The 24,679-nt window shown below is 38.4% G+C and overlaps 1 protein-coding gene across 5 annotated transcripts; it reads right to left on the minus strand.

The window, feature by feature from the left end:
* Positions 1 to 694: 694 nt before the first annotated feature.
* Positions 695 to 24,057, minus strand: LOC136441526 (WD repeat and SOCS box-containing protein 1-like). 5 transcript variants are annotated; one of them, XM_066437871.1, is made up of 10 exons: positions 23,681 to 24,057; positions 17,348 to 17,615; positions 15,452 to 15,626; positions 12,233 to 12,459; positions 9,640 to 9,749; positions 8,188 to 8,310; positions 7,600 to 7,772; positions 6,885 to 6,998; positions 5,497 to 5,607; positions 695 to 4,931 (listed from the first exon to the last, which is right to left on the minus strand). In XM_066437871.1, the coding sequence occupies exons 2-10, from the start codon at positions 17,571 to 17,573 to the stop codon at positions 4,772 to 4,774; spliced, it is 1,419 nt and encodes a 472-aa protein (XP_066293968.1). In that variant the 5' UTR covers positions 17,574 to 17,615; positions 23,681 to 24,057; the 3' UTR covers positions 695 to 4,771. The 5 variants fall into 5 exon arrangements, with proteins under 5 accessions (XP_066293968.1, XP_066293976.1, XP_066293985.1 ...); XM_066437879.1 differs by lacking the exon at positions 23,681 to 24,057 and adding an exon at positions 19,069 to 19,086; XM_066437888.1 differs by lacking the exons at positions 6,885 to 6,998; positions 23,681 to 24,057 and adding exons at positions 6,347 to 6,460; positions 18,852 to 18,985.
* Positions 24,058 to 24,679: the final 622 nt, after the last annotated feature.

Below are 24,679 nucleotides of genomic sequence, written 5' to 3' on the forward strand. Positions count from 1 at the left end.
ATTTACTATGCAGGTAGCCTAAGCAGAGATGTATACAATGAACTGCAAATTATGCAAATTGGACTTAATTTGCATAAGTAATGAGGAAAATCTATATCTGCAGTGTTGTCATGTGGCACGCCATCTGTCAGTAGCTATTTATAGAAAAGTAGGTCAGACTTCTCCCCTTGCAGTGTGGGTCATACCATTGAGCGATATAGAATGGGGGGAACTGGTTTAATAGAAAAACAACGTTTCATGGAGATTTTGGGTCCTAAGACTCTTGTTGTTATTGTGATGTAACCTATCTACATATCTGCATATACTGACTTGAAAATGTTTGATTTATTGTTGTGATGTAAGCTATCTACATAATATTACTTGAAAATGTTGATCGTTTTTTACTCATTGCTGGGATGTAAACTATCTACATAATCTATATACAAGGATGTTGATAACTTAAGTTATTATTGTGATGTTCATGTAAGCTATCTACATATCTGAATATATATTACGATGACTTGAGAATGCTGATTTGGTTGAATCTGTCCGAATTCACTGTTGTGATAAAGTGATTGAAATGGTTAACTCTTGTTAAGTCTTACCACCTGAACAGTAAGAAATGTTAACTCTTAGTCTTACTAACTGAACAGTAAGAAATATGTAGCTGATGATACAATGAAATAATTTGACAAAAACATGACAATGCCAATGGTACTTTTTATGCGGCTTTATTGTAGCATAACTTGCAGCACAAATAATTTTGGACAAGATACACTAAAGCAATGCCGTACAGAATATACATATATATAACCTATAAACAAAGTAAATACATAACCAAAGCAAAATATATCCTTGGTACAAGTGTTACGGCTGATGTCCCTAGCCACAAGTGAAAGGATAAAACTGGAAAGTGAGAGTTGTCAGACATGGCTATAGTCAGCTCTTCAGTAACAATGCATGATCATGACACATGAAAACAAACGTACATAATGATTCGAGACAGTTCAATGATAAGCCTAAACTAGACATTCATTTATCTAAGAGCATGTTGTGTTTTCCTACCGACCCTGGCAGAAACAAACCTGGTGTTACCACAAGGATTCTTTCTGGGCCCACAACTGACAAAATCAGTGCTAAAACAGTACAATCCCTTTCACATAGCACAAACTGACTTAGCTTGGCTACATTGCAAGAGGATTCTTAACAAATCTGACATGACAATTGCCAATAATATGTCACTCGACAAGACCCAAAGGGAAGAGAATAAAACTGAATCCATGTGACACAGAGTAGAATCTATCCATTCTCTCATCAACTAGTGCAACTGTCTTTAAAAATATCGCTAACAAAATCTTTTGTTGCAAAAGAGCATCTACATGCAATCCTGACTTTCCCCAGTACAATATGCAAATTAGTTTCCAGAAAATAATTCATGGTGTCACCTATGTACAGTCTTACCCTCCTTAACACAAAGTAACATTGAAGTACAATATCATGTACTAAGTATTATTTACATTATACAAGAAAATATCACAATGAATAATAACCAACAATGAACGATGTTACACCAAGTATTAACAAATATAAGGATTAAGAATGTAATGTAAATGTAAACATTACTTTTGTACTCTGCACCTATTTTGTAGAGGAAACATCAACTCTCATAACCTAGCCTGGTATCCTAAAGAGTGCCACAGTAGAAAAACAGTGTTATCTAGGACTTCTCAAGAATGTCTTGAACACCTGGATATCTGAAGTCTGCATACTTAGGGGATTACTGATGTTGCATTAGTAATCTCTTTAAATTCACCCTTTTTTAAACAAAATGCGGCAGACTTAAGGGATTTGGTAAAATTAGGAGAGTTGATGTTATAATTTTGGTCTTGGGGTGAAAAAAGGAGCATTGTGTAATGTGATGACACCATGTTGACATAGATTTATAAAACCGATGAGTCAAACCACAAAATTCATGAGAATGTCGCTTTGCACAATACCAGCAATACAAACAACAGAAGAATCAATTCTCCAGGAATGTCATTTGCCCTGAGGCTTCCTGTTTGGATAAGTAGTGACACATTGTAGCAACCCATAATCTTAAGCAACCAATTTCAGTTAGGTAGTGTGGAGTCCTTTTTCACACTGCAAGTTTGTCGCAAGGAGGCTGTCGGCTGCCTATGTATATGAAGGTTGTCCTTTCTAAAGGAGTCTACTTATAACTGTTTACTTTAATGTTATTGCCATGCTTACGACATATTTACCCATTCACCTAAATACATGGTCATGCCAAAAGGTACAATTATCTTAATCAAAACATGAGTTTCATTACACAGTCCCACCATGAATAATATCCCTGCATTGGAAATACAAGCTTAGTAGAGACTGATGTGAGTTTTGTGCTACACAGGTTACTAGTATATCTTGGGTAACATGGGCTTAAATACTGGAACTTCGGTGAAACAGGCCTAGGCACAGCAACACCCAGAAGGCTGGAACATTAGTTTATATATGTATCTTTTATAGAAATATAGGATTGTAGAAAAACATGCATCCATTCCCCCTAGCTGCATAGTACATGTATTCATGTATTAAGCACAGGTAGCAAGAGACACTACTAACAGTTGATATATATACACATTGTTGTTTCTCATCTCGTTCTTTGCTGCTTTAATGCTGACAGGGGAAAGGCAATTGTTGACATTTGCCATTGTAATTGGTCTTCATGCAGAAGCTCTCTAAGTCTGGTACATAGTATCTAGTCTCTGTTGTATCTTTTGCAGGCTTCGTAAGCACCTCAGTGCATGGGAGAATGGAAAGGCAGAAGATGGTACCCAGGTTTAGCTATGTTAAGATTGATATGGAAAGTAATAGACCTAAGAAATGCCATTGACTTTGCATGTCCACTACAGTTTTCCTATTGGTTTACAATGTAAACTTGCATACTAGTACCTAAATAGGCAGCTTTGGATGTTATAATACAAGAATTGATACATAATACAAACTTTGTGTAAGGCAACAAGCTCTTATATCCTTTCATTATTTGTTGTCCTAATGGATGTGCTGTTTTCTTAAAGTTATCTAAGAGACAAAGTGAACATCATGCACTTACTCGCCGTTTAGGTGCGCATTGTAAAGTCAGGCCATGCAAATTTCATTTCTGTTTTGTTTTGATAAATAGAGCAATTTTCAATACTTTTTTTGTCTACTCTATATAACTCATAATTTTTGTGAAAATATGAAATTTAGTACAGAACAGAGGGAAAACTAAATATCTATTAGTAGTTGAAAAAACATAAATACAATAACTACATAATAATTTCACTTAAAAACAAGTCAATGCTGTCCTGATTGTGCAGTCATTTCTTGCAGCTATTTGCAGTATTTATACTTCAATTCAGCTAACTGCAATTCATTGACATGCTGTTTTAATGATACCTGAATCCTTTGAAGTTGTGCTGTTCATAATTGCCATGGATTACCTTTCAGTACAGAGGCTGGTTGGTAGTTCATAACAGCTATTATGTCCGTGCTATTATGAGACATCACAATGTTTTTATACATTGAGATGTCCCTGACCATAAATGCAAGACATTTCCTTTACATGGCAAGGACAGCAGCAATGGCTTACATGTAAATGATTGTTTCACCAGTTTTGCAACACATGAGCAGACTGCCCCTTTTTTTGTTATGATTTTTTCCATAGAGACTGCCATATCATCAGTCCAACATTTCTAACTTGGTAAGCCATATGAGCGCCAATTCTCACAGATTAGCTAGAACTAATATCAATATACGAACCTAAAATATGTACATACTTCCTTGCACCGGTTTTAACATCTATAAAAAGAACAGTTACCAACGTAACTGTTCTCTTAACAGATTTTGTATCACCATTAAGAAGTGTATATCTCGAGGAAATTAAATAAAACCTTGTACATTTTAACCTGTATAGACAGCCAGAATTCAGAGGTTATCAATATTATGTCCTGCACAAGTCCATGATATCTTACAAAAAACGCAATGTACAATCATCACAACTATTGTATTCTCTTACAAAGAGCCTCGCTCACTGCCTGTACAATAATTGAAACCTCGGGGAGGCTCTGCTAAACCAAGCTGCTGAGGTTTCCACTTTTGTGGGTTTGGCCTCTAACCAGCTGCCAGCCAATCAGAAGATCGGCTTTACCTAAAGAAAACATTTAGGCAATTCTCTGATTGGCTAAAAATTGGTTGAAGGCATCGTATAGGATGCGGCTCTGTGTAGGAGAATGAATTGTTGGTGACTTAAACGCATCTAACTGGCACTTCTCCGAGTGACTTATCATTTTATGTACAATACCTTATTGATACCTCAACATTTGCCTTAACCCATAGGCCCATCTCAATAAATATTTGAGCATACTTGTATATGTTACCTTCTTCCTACTGAGGGCACATTCATGCACCAAATTTGTATTAGTCTCAACATTACTCAGCTGGAAAAGGGTTAAATTGCCAATTGTAATGACTTGAAACTTGTCAGAGAGAGAATCTTTTAATATTCTTATTAGTTGTAATAAAAGAACCAAAAAGCTGACTTTTTTGTCCAATTTGCCCGGAACAAGTGGTGATTTTGTTCACAATAGCACCTTGGAGTGATGGCACATAAATGTTGAAATACATTTTTCACCTGGAAATTTCAAGGTGTAAAATGTACATGGAATTGGTAAGCGTTGATGACGTCATCGATGTTTGAATGGAAGATGGGTCTACTGGAGAGGCGGTGTTTGTTGTTGTTAGCCAGAGTCGGGGTCTAGTTCTCGTACTTGAGGTAGCCCATGAGCTTCTGTGGGATAGGCAAGGCATCGACCTTGGTGGAGGGGAGGACACGGCGAACGGACAGGCGACACAGGTGCTGCAGCTTCTGTACTCTCATGGGAGCCATGTAGAACACCACATTGCCGTCCCGGGTGCTGGAAAATAGAGGTCGAAAATGAGTGATCTGACTGATCATGGTAAAAAAAGCATGATGGTTAGCCAATTATCCATAACTTTACACAGGATACATGTAACAGTTATGCAACTGGATAGAATCTAGAAATGCTGAGATGTTTCAGGTAGCATCCTCTACATTTGGTCAATGACACTGAGAAGGATAAGGACTTCACCAGGTTTGTAATCAAAAACCATGAACAGATATTCAAATGAGGTGAAGACAAGGTGAATGCTGATGGGTCAATTAGCTCCTATTGTTTGAGTATAGGAGCTAATGTTTCCATAACATAACATAACATAACATAACATAACATAACAGATCAAATTGCACAAAGACAGATAGGTTCTCTACTTATAAATTGGTAAAGGACATGAACTAAATATAGCCCTTTTTAAAAAAAATGTTTATCTAAGCTACAACCACTCAGATTCAAGTCATTATTTAGATCACTTTTGTGAATAAAAAAAAAATCATTTTGAAATGTTAGCATCCTCCTTTTCCTGGAAAATTCAAGAGCAAAGAAAGCATTGGGATATCCTTACCCTGTAGCCAAGCAGCAGCCATCAGGCGAGTAGTTACAACATAAGGCATTCACTAACTGGGCCTTCTTCACAGGAACCTCCTCATTATAGATGGACCAGAATCTCACATACCTGTAGTCACAAAAGGAAACAAGACAAACAAATGAAACATACATATGTCCGGAGTTAATTGGGATACGTATGCGTGTACACAGTTTTTTTTTTGCAGTAAATATTAGAATCGTTACGTTTTTCTACAATTTTTTTTCAACTGTAAAGTTCAAATAACAAGAAAGGACAAAGGTTTTTAGTCAACCAGTTGAACAATCACAAAATAGTTAGGCAAACTTGTAAGCTATGAGTAAAACAACTTGCACAAAGGCATAAACATAAAACAACTGTTGATTGATGCAATGAAATTCTACAAATACTAACAAATCATAGCCATTCAATTGCAGTCAATATCAGAAACAGAAAAATGCTGGCTCTTTGAGAAAGGAAAAGACACAGTTGACATGCTCTAAGCTTTGCAACAGGATAAGTACAATTCAGAAATCAAAATTCAGTGTTTTCCCTGTATCTCTTTCTTTTGTGGCACTGAGATCTACATGTAGTGGATGGGTAACCCCAAACCTTGTTTCTAGAGTTTGGGACTTTTTGCCTTTTTTCAAGTCAGACAAGGAGCTATAATTTAGTATGAAAACAAATTTGGTGGTCCAATCATTCTGCAGAGTGTGCCACCAAATAATACTAATGGCAGAGGAAACACTGATGTTTCTTCAAATAAATAAACTGAACATGTCGGCGAGAGAAATTTGTACACAGAATTGAAGTGACCGAAGTGAAGCGTAGTGCAGCTCTGTGCTCTTACTTGTCGTCGCACAGAGTGGCAATATGGCAGCCGTCATGCGAGAAGGAGATGTGTCGCACCCAGAAGTCGTTAGAGCCACCAGAGAAAATGCATGAAGGGGGAGGGAAGAGGTGCCTGGAAAAACACCACCAACCGTGACTTTCTCAGACACCTTAAGATTCCTTACACTACAAGTCTGCAGTTCCTTTTGTGGTCCTCTGGGCCATTGTATACTATTCTAAGCCTTTTTTTCTTCCGACCTTATTGCAATGTACAAATGCATCAATCAAAAGAAGATGGGTTTGGAAGAAAAGAAGGCATCTGGGCTTTTAAGGTGTTTTTATCTTTGATTGTTATGGCCTAGTGTTGTGGGGACTGCAATCAATAAAATAGCTAAAAATAGGGTGCCGGAAATGTCATACTTTCAACAAATGGGGGGCATCACATATCTTTTGTTCAGCATAGATAGCTACTAAAAATGACTATGTTTGTGAGGACCAGAAAGGAACTGCACACTTTGACACACATGCAATCTTGAATTACTATAAGATGGGCTTACTTGTCGTCACATAGAGTGCCCACATGGCACCCGTCATGGGAAAAGCTCAGTGCTCGCAGCCAGTAGTCATTGGCTCCGCCCATCATGAGAAATGAGGGAGGGGGGTACATATGCCTGTTGACATTATCATCAAATATTCATATGTGTTTGTAATGATTAATGGTTAACTCCAATGGTAATGAACATTACAGAACATACATGGACATAAACATTGGAGGATGTTAACATACTGGTTATACATGGGAACTGGCAACAATCAAATTTATGAGATAGGAAAATGGTGAACCAAAAAAATTTATTTACAACAAAACTATCATCAAGCAAAATTGCACAAAACAGAATGTCTAGAAATTACACTAGAGGACTGTCATATCTGCAAGTGGAATTCTATGAAAAATCATACATTGAAAAACTCAAATCTTACACAAAAGTATCATATTTTATCATTTGAATCTTATCGAGAAGCCTATTCTTGATTTCCATTGCGCATGTGCAGCACTGGGGGTAATATGTCAAAGGTGAAGGCCCCAAACTTTTAACAGTTCTTGTCTAGACCATGCTAAATATATGTCCAGACATGTTTTTTTTATGTCTCAGGGGTCTTCAACTTTTGACATATCACCCACAGTGCATCTAGTTGTGCATGCACAGTTTAATCTGTGAAAACGTTTATACACAAGAATGACATACATGCAACCTGTGATGGCCTACTCACCCAAATGTTCTGATCTTCTGGCCTGTGTAGGGGTCCCACAAGATAACCCTCGTGTCATAGGAGCCCGTCGCCAGAAGGGCACCATCAGGAGAAAAGTCACAGGCCACCACGTCATTCTGATGCCCCGTCAGTTTCCTCATCATGGAATAGTCCGACATGTCCCAAAGGATGACCTTAAAACACGATTACATGTCAGTTAATGCTTGAGGCAATGCACCTATAAAATATATTTGTTCCAGGTTAGGTAAGTTAGCATTTGAGGTAGTGGGTTGTTAGAATTTGTGCCTTTCCTAAGGCCACAACGTCTAGCCAGGAATGCTACAAAATGATCATGTGACCTCTCGATCTCGTATTTACTAGCCTACATGTAGCTACTCGGCCATTGGACAATCATAGAATCCAGAACCATACTGATAAGTTAACACATACAAAATTGCATTATGATGTAATTCAGGACGCTAAAAGATCAGAGGGGAAAACCAAAAAAATTATTTCTTCACTCGAGCTTTTTCACTTAGATCTATAGGGTTTACAGAGGATATTATTAACACATATATTCAATCAAGTACAACTGTGCATAAAACCTACTGTTTTATTCTGCCCAACTGAAGCGAGAATCTTCGCATCAGGAGACCACGAGCAGCTGTACACCCAGCCGTTGTGACCCTTTAGGGTCTTCTTCATGTTGCCGTCGTCGTTCAAATCCCAAACCTGAAAACATACATTTGTTATGAATATGATGACTGTCATACTAACCACATAAGAATGATTATAGTACATTTTGTAAAACTTGCTTGTCTGAAAACATGAAGGGAAACGACATGAACAGGTTGCAGCATACCAAGCAGAAATCATACACATATTCATGAATAAGGTTTTAAAAGGATACAAACATACTTAGGTCAATGGGAAAAATTCATGGGCTCACAAAAAGTGGCCACAATTACCAGTGACCTGCAATGCAGAGGTACCCAAAAGGCTAGGTTTAACTGTACTGCATTGCAAAATCAGTAACTCTGCCTACATCATTACATGCATCCTATGCAGTTTGGCCTTTGGTACATTTGGGTTTATAATCGCCAAAAATTTAACCAAATAGAGTAAATGCTGCTCTATACAATCAACAGGCAAGGGCTGTAACACACCATGACCACTTTATTCCTGTTTTCTGCCATATTTGCTTCTAACTACTAGTATAAAATCTGTATCCTTTTAACTGGCCAAACTGCAAGACTATCCCTTTCTGCAAATCTCAACAAAATTGCTGCAAATTACAGGCTGGCATATGTTGGCTCCTAATATCTCTCCATAGCAACAACAACCACCAGTCAGCATTTCCTGTCAGTGATCATCATCTTGTGATATTAATAATGTACTTCATTTCCTAGCAGTACTTGTAATTGTAGTTGTTACATGCTTCAATATTATCAATCTACTAATTAGAAGCATATCCTGTTGTGTCTCATTGTTTGTCAGCATGTAACTTTACTGATGTACATGTCCTTCAAGTTCAACCACAACCGTTCAGCAAAAGGAATTCTTTGCATCTAAATCTTAGAAATTCCGCATGGAGACAAAATAACATTTTCAGTTCTGAATAGATTTCCTTTTGGGGTAGGCCACAAAGTCATGCCCAAGATAGAGATGATGTAATAATTAAACATTTTGAGGACTTCCTTTTCAAATCCCAGGAGCCAGGAGACTGTACTACTTCAAGTACTTGCCTCTTGTGTTTCACTTGAAAGGGTTATCAACCATTTAAAAGATAGGGCAATCACAATAGCAGCAACTTTTTGTACTGTACAGTCTTGACAGAGGTCTTGCACTATCCAAATGTCATCTGGTTTGGGTTGAAAAGTTGAGAGACTTGTACATCAGAAAAGTTGCCAGGCTACCTGCCGAAACCACAGATAATTCCTGCACTGAATTGTTCAACTGAAACAAAACAAAAGAGTTAAATTTCGAGCTGGGTGGTCCTGGAAGATGGAACAGTCACATGCAGAGGTAAGGGCTGACACCCTGTGTAGCGCCCGCCTGTACCTTGAGGGTTTTGTCTCGGGATGCGGATGCCAGGAACATGCTGCCATCAGGAGCGAACTGCAGGTCTCTGATCACCTCTTTGTGATCTATAAGGTACAACAGGATGCCACCTGCAACACAGGAGGGGGCAAGAACAGGCATCAGCAACTGAAAATATCAATTTCTTAAATGTAATTTATGGCTGTCTCCAGGACCCGTCCCTCCGTTCGGCCCAAGACTGAAAATTGGTTGTTGGGACGGAGAAAAAATTTCACCCAATCCGTCCCAAAAATCTGAACTTCCTGACATGAAACTGATTAAAAATCAGTGTATTTTTGTAAGCTAAGAAAGGCAGATTTAACAATGTCATGGACTCCCAAACAATGAGAGCCATGTGGAACCGAACAAAAATTCAATGCTGGAGACAGCCCTGATGTACATACAATTAGGCCACACCAATATTCAATCAAACGGTTCTCGGATATTCTAAAAATATGCTTGACTGGAAAAACAAGAAAATAAAGCCTGAGATTTATCACTTTATTTCTTGGTACACTCAGTTTTAGGGATTGAATAGATCTAAGATTTATGATGTCCTCTAGCTAAATTTTCACCTTTAAAATGTCTGACAACCATGGAAATAAATTGGTGTGGCCCAATGCATAAGGACTACAACCGAAGCAGACCCATGGTTCAAATCTGCAAGATGACTGATTTTACATTTGTTAAAATGTTACAATATTCTACTTGCATCATCAGCATATACAATGTATCTTCATGTCAGTGCATGACAGCAACTTTCTTAAGTACAAGTTACATGCACAGGTACAATGTACATGAATGATAGAATTTTCAACAGCACATAAACCAAATATCAAATATCTAGGTGCAAAGGTGCACCCACAGTCAAAAATTAGGTGCACAGCTCCAATTTTGGGTGCACACAGGTGCACATGCACCCAGTATTTCGAGCCCTGTGATCATTGGGTTATTTTGAGACCATCATCACAAGAATATTTGATCCCAGATGTTAGGGACAAGGAGAAATAATAACATAAATACTTTTGATATATGTATAGGTTCTTTACCTGTAAACATTAAAAGAATGGAAAGTCTCTGTTTCAATAATTGTGATATTTTTGTGATATGTGTTTTCTTTAAAATTCTAAAGCATGTCATGATATTATATGACATTGTACATATGCAATACTGTAAACTGATAGGTAAACAAAGGGCCAACACGTACATTTTTGTACGTCAGCCCCATAATACTAGTATGACCTTAGTGGATGATATCAAAATAGAAAAGCATTCATCATGATTTATATCTGTCCAGTGGCGGAAAGCTTCTGCCATTTGCCTTGCCAAATGACCTTGCTCTTTTCTAAGACACGACATGTAGTTCTGTGCTACCTCAGAATGACATCTGGATGAGATCATAGATTATAGGTGTCATCCCAAGCTTTTTCAAATGTAGATATGAAGACTTTCAACTTAAAATCAAACTTCATGAAGAAAACCATGCTTTTGTTTCATTGTCTCGATACAATAGTAGTTTTTTTTAGAACCTTCCCTCACCTGTCTGGCAGGGCCTATAATGAAATGTCTAGGACTGGTGTTGTTGTGATGCTTTCACCCACATGTAGCCCAGTACACTACAAGTGACCTATTTGGAGGTAAGTGACCTTGCTGAAGTTATTCCCTAGTTACTTGATGACTGACAAGAAGGGGGCAAGGTGCAAGGCAAAACAATCTTTATCAATATCAGTTTCTAGGGAATCTCCATATGCAACCATCTTAAATTTCAGTTACAAAAAAATGCTGCCAGCTCAAACCATGTTTTACCAAGAGTAAATCGCCTAAGGGCTTTCAAAGGACTAACAATGTAAAACCAGGGGCTCTGAAAAGGGTGTTTCTTTTGCTGCAACATCATTGGATGGGTCTCAATCTGTTCTTATGTTCCATTGTATATTTCAATTGTGTAAGACCTGTTCTTTGTTGGAAGTACACTTTGAAGATGGCCTTTATAAAAGAGACCTGAAATAAACTGAAGATAAACTGGCACCACTGACTGACTGAATCCTTATGTATATACACATACTTTCTACTGGCATCTACATCATGTATTTGTGGGTGGATGGACTCAACAACTCACCTGTATGAACATACACGTACATGTACATTCAATTTTAATATGTTGAGGCTTTTCACCATACTGTTCTTGATACTAAAATGTACTTTCCTATCACTGACACTCATCTGTAACACAGACCTAAAACATTTTGCCCACATACTGTAGGGTTAAGTATCCCTGTTGACAGCTTATCTATAATTCATGACTTGGGACCTTCTGGGAGATAGACCTTTTCTTTGTAAACCGTAGGCTTAGTTAGCACCAGAGAGATGTCATACCTTTATGTCCATAGGACAATTGTATCTACAAAGGGTTTAGTGAACTTGAACTGGATGTAGACCAAAAGTTGATCTACGTTATGTGATTAAAAAACAACAATTTTGGTACGCAGACAAACCTAAACAGGGGCGCCGGCTAGGTTGAAAAAGGAAACAAATGAAGAGCATGTAATGAAAAGTAAAACATTGCATGTTTTCTCACCTGTTGAAACGTCCCATGTTTTGATTCGTCCACTCTGCAGCCCCGTAGCCAGAATGAGGTCTTTGCCGAAGTTGAAGCGGTGGAAGCTGATGTTGACGGTGCGGTGACATTTGGAAGACACGGACGAGCCGAATGCTACGGCCCACACATGTTCTCCACAGTCTATCACCTTTTCCTTCGGCGTTGGCAATGTCTGTTCTCCTTGTTGTTTACCCTCATCTTCTTCACTGCAGATATCAAAGAAAGAAAGAAACAAGTAGACTTGAGTTTGCCTAATGTCTTATGCCTTACATGTATGTCTGATACTGGTAAAGTGTACCATATAAAATGATATATATACTACTGAGTTCTTGTATGAGAAACAAGTACATGTAGACTTGAGTTTGCCTAATGTCTGATGTCTGATACTGGTAAAGTGTAACAAGTTCTTGTACAAAAAGTGAAAAACATGCAAGTTTTGCCCATACATTTACTCTCATCTCCCAAATAAACATACCCCCCGGAATAAACATACCCCCCGGACAAATTTTCAAAATCTAATAAACGTACCCCCCGGAATAAACATACCCCCCGGACAAATTAACCAAATTTACAGATAAACTGTATCTGAGGGAAAGAAGATGATAAGGTAGCTGTAGGCTCTCTTTATTCATTTATGCCTGTCTGAGGACCATACCAGTAAAGTGTATAAATATTGAACAGAATTACTGCACACAACTTGTTCATCTTCTTGCTTGCCACTTCAAAAAAATATAGTAGTAATGTTGAAAAATTGGGCATAGGTTCTCTGCTATGAAGCCTAACCGGAGGCCAACGGTGCTTTCAAATTCAACAAGTGAAAAAGCAATTGATCAAGGAAAATTGTTGTATATACTTACATATAATCAAAACATGACAAGTAGTCACCAAACACTTTCAAAGTCTACTCTTTGTTTTTAAACATATGTATCAACATTTAGAACATGAACAGAAGATTTCAATATCCTGAATATATGGTCATCACAGGTAAGTTATTTCTTATTTGTAAAAGCCAAAGAGAAAAGGAAGAACTATGACATGTATATGATGTAACTTTTTATCTTTCCCTACTTGCCTTTTATCTTATATGCATTGCATATAGAAATTGGATTTGTAAACATTACGATTTGTAAACATTACATGCCACAAATTATTGTGTTGTGTCAAGGACATTATCATATTATAGCAAGGACAATATTATATAATGTTCTGGTTTTTGTTGTTGCAATCCAAATGATTTAAAATCCACAAATCACCCTTGTATGTAGCAAAAAACATAAATTTGGAGAAACTAAATTGTCAACAAATTTGTGAGAAACCTCAGGCCTTTTCCAATGTTGCCACAAAGCACAAGGTTCTCATGTTACACATGAAAAGTTGAGCTAGACACAGCGGCGCCACAGACAGAAAGGGGCGGGGCTAACAGAAAGTTTCACCCATATTCCTAGAAAGCTCTGGTATTCTTTCTGTAGAGGGGTGATCTTTTCTAATGCATTTTTAAGTGATAATAACGGTGACTAGATTGCAATTCAATTTTATATATAGACTTTGATATTAAAATTCTCTTTGTACAAATGCAAAACGTCTTTCTGACCAAGGCAAAGGAGTTTTATTTGTACATAAAAAAGAGTTGTTTCCCCTTCTTCGAAGTGAGCTCTTCCATGACAAAACGTTCCCACGGCCAGAGTCACTGACGTCCAATGCGTTACTCACTTTACTAATACTGTGGCGATTCTCCAAGCGCTAAATTTCCATGTTTGTGGTAGGATTGAAATGTTTTGATATATATTGAAAGTAATTACACAGTTTTTTGATGCTAAGACACTGTTTTTTTTTGTGGCGTTGTTTTTATATTTTCATTTTGGGAAGGACTGTATCTCACGTGAGTAGAGAAATTTACATGCGTTAAACGTACTTGAAACACTTTGCGCCGCTGGCATGTATATTTTTTTCTGATCAGCGTGCTTTAGTTTACGATGTAAACAGAGACTGTCAAAGTTGTTTATACAAAAAGAATTGCATTTCAAAACGTCAGTGTGGCGTCTTATTTTCTCCCAATAACAACGTTGACTTTGTAGTGTCATAGAGATCTACCGATACGTTACGAGTTACGCCGGAATTTCACAAAGGTCGGGTCATACCGGCAGGGAAATCAACGCCGCTTGGCCGAAAAATAGCAAATTATGAGCAAAAATGCCGGGGAAATATGGGCAGGAAAACCCAAACTTTCAATTTCAATGGGATCCCTGGTTAGCAAAACTCTGATTTTTAAAAAAAATAATAAACGTACTGTCCAAAATAAGAACGTACTGGGTGGATTTTGAGGCTGAAAAAAATAAACGTACCGGTACGTTTATTTGGGAGATGAGAGTAACCTATTCTAGCCCCAGGTGATCCAAACCATGCAAATTCAAGCATATGTGTACATGTCCCATAGCAAATCAACCATAGGGGCAGCATGATGTTCTATATAAAGACATCAGACATTACTTACATGTATTTGAAGTTATAGTGAGTCTGTCAACACCCAATTACGATTACCACTGTGCAGTCAAGCTACTATAGTCAAGCATTGTACTTGTCCACACAGCCCTAACAAATACTGAAGGCCAATTTTGCCCTGCAGGACTGCAGTGGAATAATCAGTTTGTGTAAGATGGCATTTGTCCAACTCTTACCCCACAGGGACGTTAACTGATAGTAATCCTACTTTGACAAAGGTAAATACAGTCTAAAGGCCATGAAAAATTAGTGTCTTTGGATCTGAATCCAACAAAATTTTCACAAAACTCAAAAGGAATATCTCATTGTAGGCATAGTGCCACACATATGAATATGACTTTTTTTATGAGTATGAAGAATGTATTGGTTTGCATGTTCTATGAGAAGCAAATTAACCTTTCTAGCAGGCAAGGTGTGTTATTGGTTGCAAGGGACTAGTTTTAGGTTACATGAAGCTGGTCAAGGGACAGACACTACAAATAGTACATCACATGCATACAAAGGATTAAAATACCAATCAAATTCCCTAGCCTACACTTTTTGGCACGAATCGTTCAGTTGGTTTACAGAGATTAGACAAACTACGGACTTCTGGTCAGAAAACAGAGTTACTGATAATTGAACAGTGTAAACTACAGAAACACTACTTGTTCATACAAAAGTTATGATTACATATTACATGTTTTGTACCGTACTTACATCTCATTATTGTTTATCTTGTGTTTCCATGGGACCAGTCTCACCAGCCTGTGACCACACGACCAGGCGAAGTACGAGTTATCGGGAGCGAACGCACTGCACCATGTCTCCGCTCCGGCTTTTTGGTCGTTGGGGTTTCCGCCTGGTTTCAGCTGGTAGAGTATTTCTGCGTCCGCTGTGAGGGTGGGGATACATGGCAATTGTATTAAAGAAACATCACAGGTTCTACTACTACAATGACAGGTATAAAGGCAAACCTGCCGCGCTGCGTGCCTGCATAGCTGGTGTGTCACGCCAAAGGACGGTTATAGCGGCTATGCAGATACACGAAACATCTACACCTTCAAAGGTTTGTTTCTAATCTAACATTGAACACAAATAAATAACTTCAAATTACTGGCAAATCTACATTTGTGTAAACAAGAATTAGTGACAAAATGTACATAAATAAAATGAAAATGCAATATTCTTTTTCAACTCAAACACGTGCACAATGACTCACTATATATTGTAGTCATGTTCCTAATTTCATTCCCCAGCATACTGCAGCTGCTGGTACTACGTGTACCAGTTTCAAGCGCATTGTGCTTTTAATAGTCTCATGGCTATGTGTCAGACGAACCACAGAAATCTTTATTTGCTTCAAATCTACGTCATGGAAGGCCATCTGTGACCTGGGGCCTGAACTCTTGCTGACATCATCATACCTACAGAGTTTTGACACATAAAAACTTTCAGTGAACATGTTGTTTCACACTAGTTAAATATTGGTAGTACTTAGCTAGTATGGTACAATGTCTTCAATGGTCTGTTAGTGTTAACAATCAGTTCATTTCCAGCTGTCACCAAATCTTGTTGGCCAGTCAGTTCTAAATTATCTATTGCCATAATGGAAACCCCAGACGACACTAAATTTGTACATTTGTAACTGAAGAATCTGTCTCATAACCACAAAGATGACCACCACATCTCAATATAGTTCAATGAATAGTACACGTATAACTATAAGCAATTGCAAGTATGCTCCTGTTAAATTATCCGCAAACATGTCATCTATAGCCTGTGAACCTAGCATTAGGTAGTTGGTCCACTTAATTTGACATGCACAAAACACTTTCCCAACATGTACAATGTATATTAAAAAAGGAACAAAATAGAAGACCATTCTTCTTTAAGTACTGTAACAGGTAAAAAATTATGGCTGACACTGACAGAATGATAATTATGGCTTGTACATTCTACATGTGGCAAACTGCGCCTACTTACAGTTACATGTATGTTGTACCACACACATACAGTAACACACTCCTTTATTAGCCATTCTCAATGATAAGCAAGTATCATAATACAAACAAATTAAGAAACAATATCAAATGACTATTTTATTCACCTAGGATTGGGCCTAGCCTCTCATTACAACTCCAAGAAAAGTTCTGGTTTTTATTACCAGTAGTTTTCCCATGTATTTGTTTGACTGGTTCTTGTTTGGCATACATGTAGCATAAAATGGTATGAATGGTTATTTTTAAATGCATGATTCCAGATCTGGTTTAGACTAAAAGATCCTGAGACAATCTACTTGCAACTTCTTTCTAAAGGTATTCTAATAAGCCTGTAAATCCTATAGTAACATGATAAGTAGGAGTAAAGATGGGGGAGACTATGCTTGAAGTTTCTTGGCACAGTTTGTATGGTCTGACTGCTGCCAAGTCAAGAGACCTCAAGAGACACTTGACAAGTACTACAACCCATGTACTGTAGATACATGTATGTAAGCTCTATAAAATGCACAGTGCTATGATTATGAAGAGCTGCATGTAGCTATAGTATCACACAGATGAAGTACCGCTAAATGTATTTACATGTACCTGGTGAGTGCATGTGTTCATTGCTCACCTTGTTTGTAATAATCCTCATGTGGAGGGAAATACTCAATGTCTCCAATGAAATCATGATTCTCACAAGGCGACTGCTGACACAAGTCTCTTCTTGACTTCATCAAACAGTCAATGCAGGTACAAACATTCTTGTAGTTTCTATAGCACTCCTCGCAGCTACAAGGCATATCCATGTCCGCATTACTTGAAACACAGTTTCTGACGAATTCATAGTATAACTCCATACTCAGTTAAGTTCAGTAATTTGTACGATCTTCCCTGGAATCCTTGGCAGAAGGGATAAAACAAAAGACTCCTGTTAGTTCTTGATCAATGAATTAGCTGAATTATAGGTGAAATTAGCACAAGGGTAGAAAGTTGGCTGGTAAGAGGCTTTGATTTGTGGATTTGGGGTTAAATTGTAAATTGAGGAGTAAAAACTAATAAGTATGCTTCATTTTAGATGCCCAAACTTTCTCTGACCTGTTCAAATGTAGTGCTAAGTGTTATTCCTGTCTCAGAATGAATTTTAGTAGACCAAAACAATAATGCAGAATTTACAGAAAAGAAACCGTTTCCAACTCAGAGTAATGTAGTAAAAATGACCTGAGGCATCTCATGGTGTGCCATGTGTCTGTACTGTAGTGTGGCCTGACTGCTACATGTACGTGCACAGAGGCATGTCTCATCTGGTACTGTTTTATGTCACATTTCTGCTTTATACTCACAGCTCAATAACAGCACTGTTTGTACATGTGTACCTCTACATTTGTACATGCACCTTTGATCAAGACCATAGTACAGAAAAAGGTAGTTTTCACATTGGCTATGCTTTCTTTTCTTCCACCGAGGTGACAACAACAATTATGTTCATTTCATCTGTTACAAACATGAATTTGAGCAGGTTCCCACTTTTACCGAGCAAAGCTTATTAAGTGCTTGTGAAAGATTTTTTAACTGGATAACATGACAACAGGTTTTATGTAACTGTGTGAAACAGGTGGAGTTTCATTACTAGTTCACAACGTTTATGGTGTTCCTGTTGTCCACAAACGGCCAAAAGGTCTTGATTTACAGTTTGTGTGTGTGTCACAGTGTTACAAAGGCTGCCAAGATCAATACTTTGCACTGCAATGCAGTCCGACATGTAGGCCACATGCTCGATAGATGATCATGACCCACCCTTATTTCAAAACATTTAGAGATTTGGGGGGCTACCTGATTTACAAAAAACACTAGACTTCTACATTTCTAGATTGTACATCACAAAAAGCTTACAGAAAAGGCATCACAGTTGTTTTTTGATAGAATTTCATATGAAAACACTTGTTTTGGGAAAGAAAGACTGGTTGGACGTCTTAGGTGAACCACATTGACCCGCGTGCCCAGAAAAACAGAAGCACAACTGAATCCACAGTAAGCCTAAAGCTAAACAAGCCAACAGTTTTAGTTCCAAATAGGAAAGCTAACACAAGACAGCAAATGTGAATGATTTACCTAGTACAACAACGTTCAACACTCACCAGGCCTGGGTTAATGTGTGATGGTATATACACGTAAACAGCCCTGGCACGTAGCTAGCTACATGTACTCCTTCCCAGAATGCACACCCCACAGGCCCCAACGCCTGGCTCCAATGACAAACACAGATCAAATGCCATAACCAATCAGGAGGGAGAACCAAAGCACGCCCCAATCCAGCCTCTTGGGGGCAAAGGTTAGAAAAACAGAGTTGTTTACCTTCTAGGATACTGGAGTGAAGTACAGTATTGTGTGTAAACCAGAGATGTTTTCAGTTCAAATTTCTTTTACTCACACATTTAGGACTCCAATGTTTAAACTACTAGTATTGTGAACTACATGTACATGTATGTCAGTCTCAATGGTATTCAAGCAATTATAAATTAATAACGTCACTGGCTTGACGTCATGTGACGTAGCTGGTTCACCCCAGTTATACTCATCTAAATATGCATGAAGGCCATTCCAGCCAGTCTGAACTGGCTCAGAGTGGATATTGACATAGACAAGATACATGTATATAGGATGTACACTCATCCACTGGGGTATGGTACTATAAATAGAGCAATGACTTGGACTTGATTGAAAATGTAATTGCTTACACCACGTTCAAATGTGTTACAGTGGTAGAAATACTTTTTTTCAGTGTTCTGCAATATTGCAGAATGTCAAAATTTTTTTCTGCAATTTGAAAATATTTTCTGCAAATACACATGCCTCCATACTACATGTAGAACTTTCTCAACTTAATAATGCCTACTTACTTACATTATATCTAGAGCTTTGCAACATTGCTGTAATTCTTTATTCTCTCACTCTATCTTTGATTATCACTAGCAAAGTTTTTAAGAGGAATAACATGCATGTGTGTGAAAAATATTCAAATTAATAGCGAAAATTGCAACAGCAAAAGTACATTTATTCAATATCAATCAAATCAAATATTCGTTTGATCATTTCAGTATGTGTATCAAAATTAAAAACAAATTCAACAGCCTGGACAAGGGAATTATATCCTTGCGAGAAATACGTGTTGATGCCTATTATGATTAATAAATAAGATTGCACGACCTGTGCCACAGCCACGGCCCACAGAAAACATGACGAAAACTGAGAAAAAGAAATAAAATTCAAAATAAAATGCTCTTATGCAAACCTTGGCCTCCGTGTAGTTTTTTTGTATAAATCTGAAACATTGATATCGGTTTCAAACATCGGACTCCGACTTCGGAGAGACTCCAGAGATGTCCCGGCAATGTCAGTTTTTCAAGTGGGTGCCCCCCTCCCCACCGTGTCGGCACAGGAGAAAATGTTCCGCCTTTTCCACACAAGGCGGTGCTCAATATCTATCTGAGTAGTTCTCAACTTCATCGCTACCATCTGGACTTCAAGGACCAAGGGCTAATGTAGTGGCCACCGTTTCGTTCCTTCTGTCATCGCGCCCATGCCCCATGCTTGCGACATAACGTCACTTGTTTACGATAGAAACATCCGGGAATTGTTTTCCTGACTTTTGCCGACCCCAAGATCGTGACCGCGGAGATTAGCGAGGGTTGACGGAAATGCACGAATTTGTCATTTTCTCCCATGATTCGTCCCCGAAGTTATCACGGAAAGTGTCGAAACCCCTCGAAAAAACTGACCTCAAGTAGCACCAGGCAGTCGGAACGCACCGAAACGCCGCCATCTTGCGCGGCGCTGTGGGCTTCAGTTTATTTACAGCGCCGCTAGTTTGCTTGGTACTAGTAAGTCTATATAATCTCCTGAATTGAGAGCCATTGATTCCCGACTCTGATTTTTTTCTTCTGCAAAATTGCAGATTGTTTAATTTTTCTTCTACAATCTTGAAAATCTTTATGCAATTTGCAGATTGCAGACGGGTATTTCGAACGCTGTGTTACATTATAAGTAAACCAATACAAGCTAGCAATTAGTAAACCATTAACATTTGTGTATTTTTCCATCAGCCACTAATGTTGCTATTGAATGTAACAATAATGTAAGCACTGAGAATCAATCATATCATAAACAACATTTTTGTACTTGTTTATTGAAAACGTTATGTAACATAACATCAACCTTATGAGACAGAACTGCAAATTTCCAATTTCCCTGAAAGACAATACTACTAATAGACAATACTACTACTGCCTGAGAACTTGAGCCTGAGAAGTAAACTTCATATGTTAGACTGATGATAAAAGTTATCTACATCTGAGTGACCTAACCAACCAAGAGTTTTCAGGACCAGACAATCCAGAGTCAGGTGTATGTCTCATGCTACTGCCTGGACTTGGATCGTACAATATATTGAAATATTTACTACACTGTGCATTTGGGCCTCAAAGTCATTTAAACAATCGATTTCTGGTAGTACTTTATTTGCACATATGCACATGTACTGCAGGTGCAGCTTTTAAAATGTGATAGATGCTATTGTTCCCAGTAGAGGTGGGTCAATCATATTGAAATGGTGGTATCACCAATTAGGGATGACATAGGTTAAGTTTCACTTTCTCTGGCCAATGGATATACAACTTACATGTAGCCACGGATGTTGTGTCACTGACTGATAACGAGTCCTGGGCCTTCCACAATTGAATCAACACACAATAGTGATAAGTGAACCTACGCTAGTCTAAATCAAATCTATGCATTACATTTACAACTCATACCAAGTGATGGCAGAGAAGATTTTTTGCTCTATTTTTAAGTATTTATAAATATAAATCTTTAGCGTGGTCCCTTCAGTTAACTGAGTAACTGATTTCCAAGGGAGCCCTTAAAATTGTGCCTGTAATTATATACGATAGGATTCGGCCAGGACACACTTTTCCAGTATTCTGCCAAAGATCAGTTACTAAACCATTTGTGCAACATGCATGAAACACTTGTTGGTATATTTCCCCTGGCCCCTCATACCAACTCTTAATTTGTTACCCCCCCCCCCCCCCCCATCAAATTTGGATTCTCTATTACTATCAGAATTCAGATGTTGTCCATATAAATATCCAGTTTGTGTCCGAACCAACTGGACACAAGAGCTGAAGGCTTTCCAAATCATATTATAGCCATCCATAGATCAGGAAGATCTTCCAAGCATGCAAAGAATTTGGGTCAACCATAAGGGGACAGGAGTAATCCTAAGGCCACACCTAGCCTGACGAATCACACTCTAGTGGCCGCCATCCCCCTAGGTTGGGGGTCAGTAACCTCCGGCCGAGAGCTTGTGTAAATACAGGCTAAGGCCACACCAATTTAATTTGTTGGTCTTCAGAATCCCAACACCCCCCCCCCCGCTTCTATTTTTCTCAAATTGAAAAAAATCATGACACTTCCCATTCAGGAAAGTTTTACTCATTGCATACAATTGTTTTCTTGTAAAGCCAAATTTCCACAATTTCCCAGTATAGTAAAATGATCTTTCTGGCTTTACAAGCTCCCTATGCAGTTTTCGTCTACCAATGATTTCATCTTCAATCATGAATGACATATATACATACATTGTAGTTATACAAAAACTACTTTTAATAATTTTCAACAAACAGGTTTATCTTAATTTCTATTCTACCATATAATGGTTATATAATGGTAGTACCGGGAAGAGTTGATTGCCTGCCATAGAATTTTTTTTCGAGCTGAAAACTAGTGAATGATTCCTATTATTCTTTGTTATGTAATGCAACAGTAAGCCCCTATCTTCACCCCAGCAATTTTTCCAAATTTTCTTTTACGCGCTGTCGCTCCATACTTTTTCTGAAAAAATCTGAGAACCAAGAAATTAAATTGGTGTGGCCTAACTAAGAAACCAATACTAGTACAAGACCAAATACTTAATAACGAGATGCAACAGTTCCTGACAACATTCAATCATGAGAAGTATATCATTCAATAAACAAAGGTGTCTGTACCAAATATACACCCTAATGATGCTAGTGAACATCTGACCTTACAAATCATACTTACAGTTATAATATTTGATTAAATATGCCATCAGGTAAACAAAGTAAATTCTGCCAATAACATCACAGTGAACAACTCAACAAGGCAGCTTGTTCAGAACTTGGGCCGCTCCTTTGAGAAGCAAACCTTTGAGAAGCAAACAAGCAGACATTATAATGACTTGTCACTGTACGCAATCACAATGATTATGCACTGTATAATCTGTATAATGAATATTCGCGAGGCCAATCCAATCTGTATTATAGCTGGGACCGAGGGCAAGGGTGATGCCGAATACACCATGTTGTATTCTCTATGTACTGTACATTTATGCACATGATTTTAAAAGGGCATTTAAAGTCACGGTACATAGTAGTTGCAGACAAGTACTACAACTTATCATTGAATGTATAGTTTGCAGAGTCCCTCCATGCTGCAAAACGATATCAAGTAGAAATAGCATTGTTACTTAAAATAAAATTCAAGGCTTCCTCTTACGTGCTCTGATACACGTACAACATAAAAATATTTGTGTACGTTGCAGCTTGTAAGTTGTAGCTCTGAGTCTGACGCATGAGACTCTTTTTCCGCCCCCCTCCCCAAAATATTTATACTCTACATGTATATATATAGTCTACAGTCCTTCATTTTCACATCTACATGACCCCCCTTTTCTTCTAAGCGGAACAGAACCGAAGGAGTCTCGTCTCAGTACCACACAAAGGGTACAGATCCATACAAATTATTTCTTTTCTTACTTATTTTTGTCATCACCAGCTGACGCCTGCACCACCATCACACATGGCGGCGCGGCCATGATTGATCGATCGTTCGTACATTCTAAAACTGGACAACGTTCTGAACACTAGAAAAATCACGTTGTACTCACCTATATCGCTGTCACTGCAGGCAAAACTTGCCATTACACGCATAACTATCAATGGACGATCGATCTGCGGCCTTCTTCTGATAGTCAACTGGGATGTTGTAACGTTTCAGTGAGTTTTTCTGCTGAGGATTTGCCCACCCCACTCGTCAGACTCGAACGCTTTCTCGTCCTCTGTTCTAGCTCAGAACTCGATTATTTTCCTCAGGAAAAGCCCAGAACTGGTAGAAGATGCAGTAGGAACTTCCGTGTTTGCCTTGACGCACCGTAGCACGCTAAGAGTGAAAGTATATCTGCACAAACGTGGACAAAATAGACTGTCCTCAAGTCGATCAACAAAAACCCTCCCTCAACGGAACTGGACGTTTACATATGACGCGTCATGGGCGAAACCAAGGCTGCAGAAATTATGGGGGTGCGAGATTGAGGGGTATTTTTGTAACACCGCCACTCATAATCAAGAGCGTGAATTTAATTCAATGTCAACTGCGCAAACAATGGATAATCATGACCAAGAGAACAATTGAGACCTTGATGAACCCTGCCTTTGAGGCGTCAGCTGTTCTAAGACGCAATAACTATTGAATACGAACAATCAAATAAAAAAAAGGCGTGTCGTTCACAATAGTAGCCTCCTTCGCAGACTTCCTATGAACAGCGGTGTTTATATTGGGGGGGGGGGGGGGGGGCAAGGTTCTCTAAAGGGAGTTGTGTAGCCAAGGGAGTTGTGTAGACGAGGGACGACGTAATGAACAGCGATGAACAGCGTCCTTCCAGAAATGAACAGCGTCGTCCCTCGTCTACACTCCCTTGGCTACACAACTCCCTTTAGAGAACCTTGCCCCCCCCCCCCCCCCAATATAAACACCGCTGTTCATAGGAAGTCTGCGAAGGAGGCTACACAATAGGTTCTCCAGGAACATTGTAAAACAAATGATTGCATTATCTAGGCTCTTCTTTAGGAATTACTATAATAACAGTTAAAGTGAGAAAGTTTTATTG

The sequence above is a fragment of the Branchiostoma lanceolatum genome, chromosome 1, assembly GCF_035083965.1.
Source record: "Branchiostoma lanceolatum isolate klBraLanc5 chromosome 1, klBraLanc5.hap2, whole genome shotgun sequence".
In the NCBI taxonomy this organism is placed as follows: Eukaryota; Metazoa; Chordata; class Leptocardii; order Amphioxiformes; family Branchiostomatidae; genus Branchiostoma; species Branchiostoma lanceolatum.

What these genes read in the sequence shown, in the direction of transcription:
- LOC136441526 (XM_066437871.1), bottom strand. Translation starts at nt 17,573, where the DNA reads ATGGAGTTATACTATGAATTCGTCAGAAACTGTGTTTCAAGTAATGCG. An exon ending in CCCGAGACAAAACCCTCAAG is followed by an intron (nt 8,311 to 9,639) that starts GTACAGGCGGGC and finishes GTATGTTTTCAG; the next exon opens with GTTTGGGATTTGAACGACGA. An exon ending in CAGAAGATCAGAACATTTGG is followed by an intron (nt 6,999 to 7,599) that starts GTGAGTAGGCCA and finishes TAATGTCAACAG; the next exon opens with GCATATGTACCCCCCTCCCT.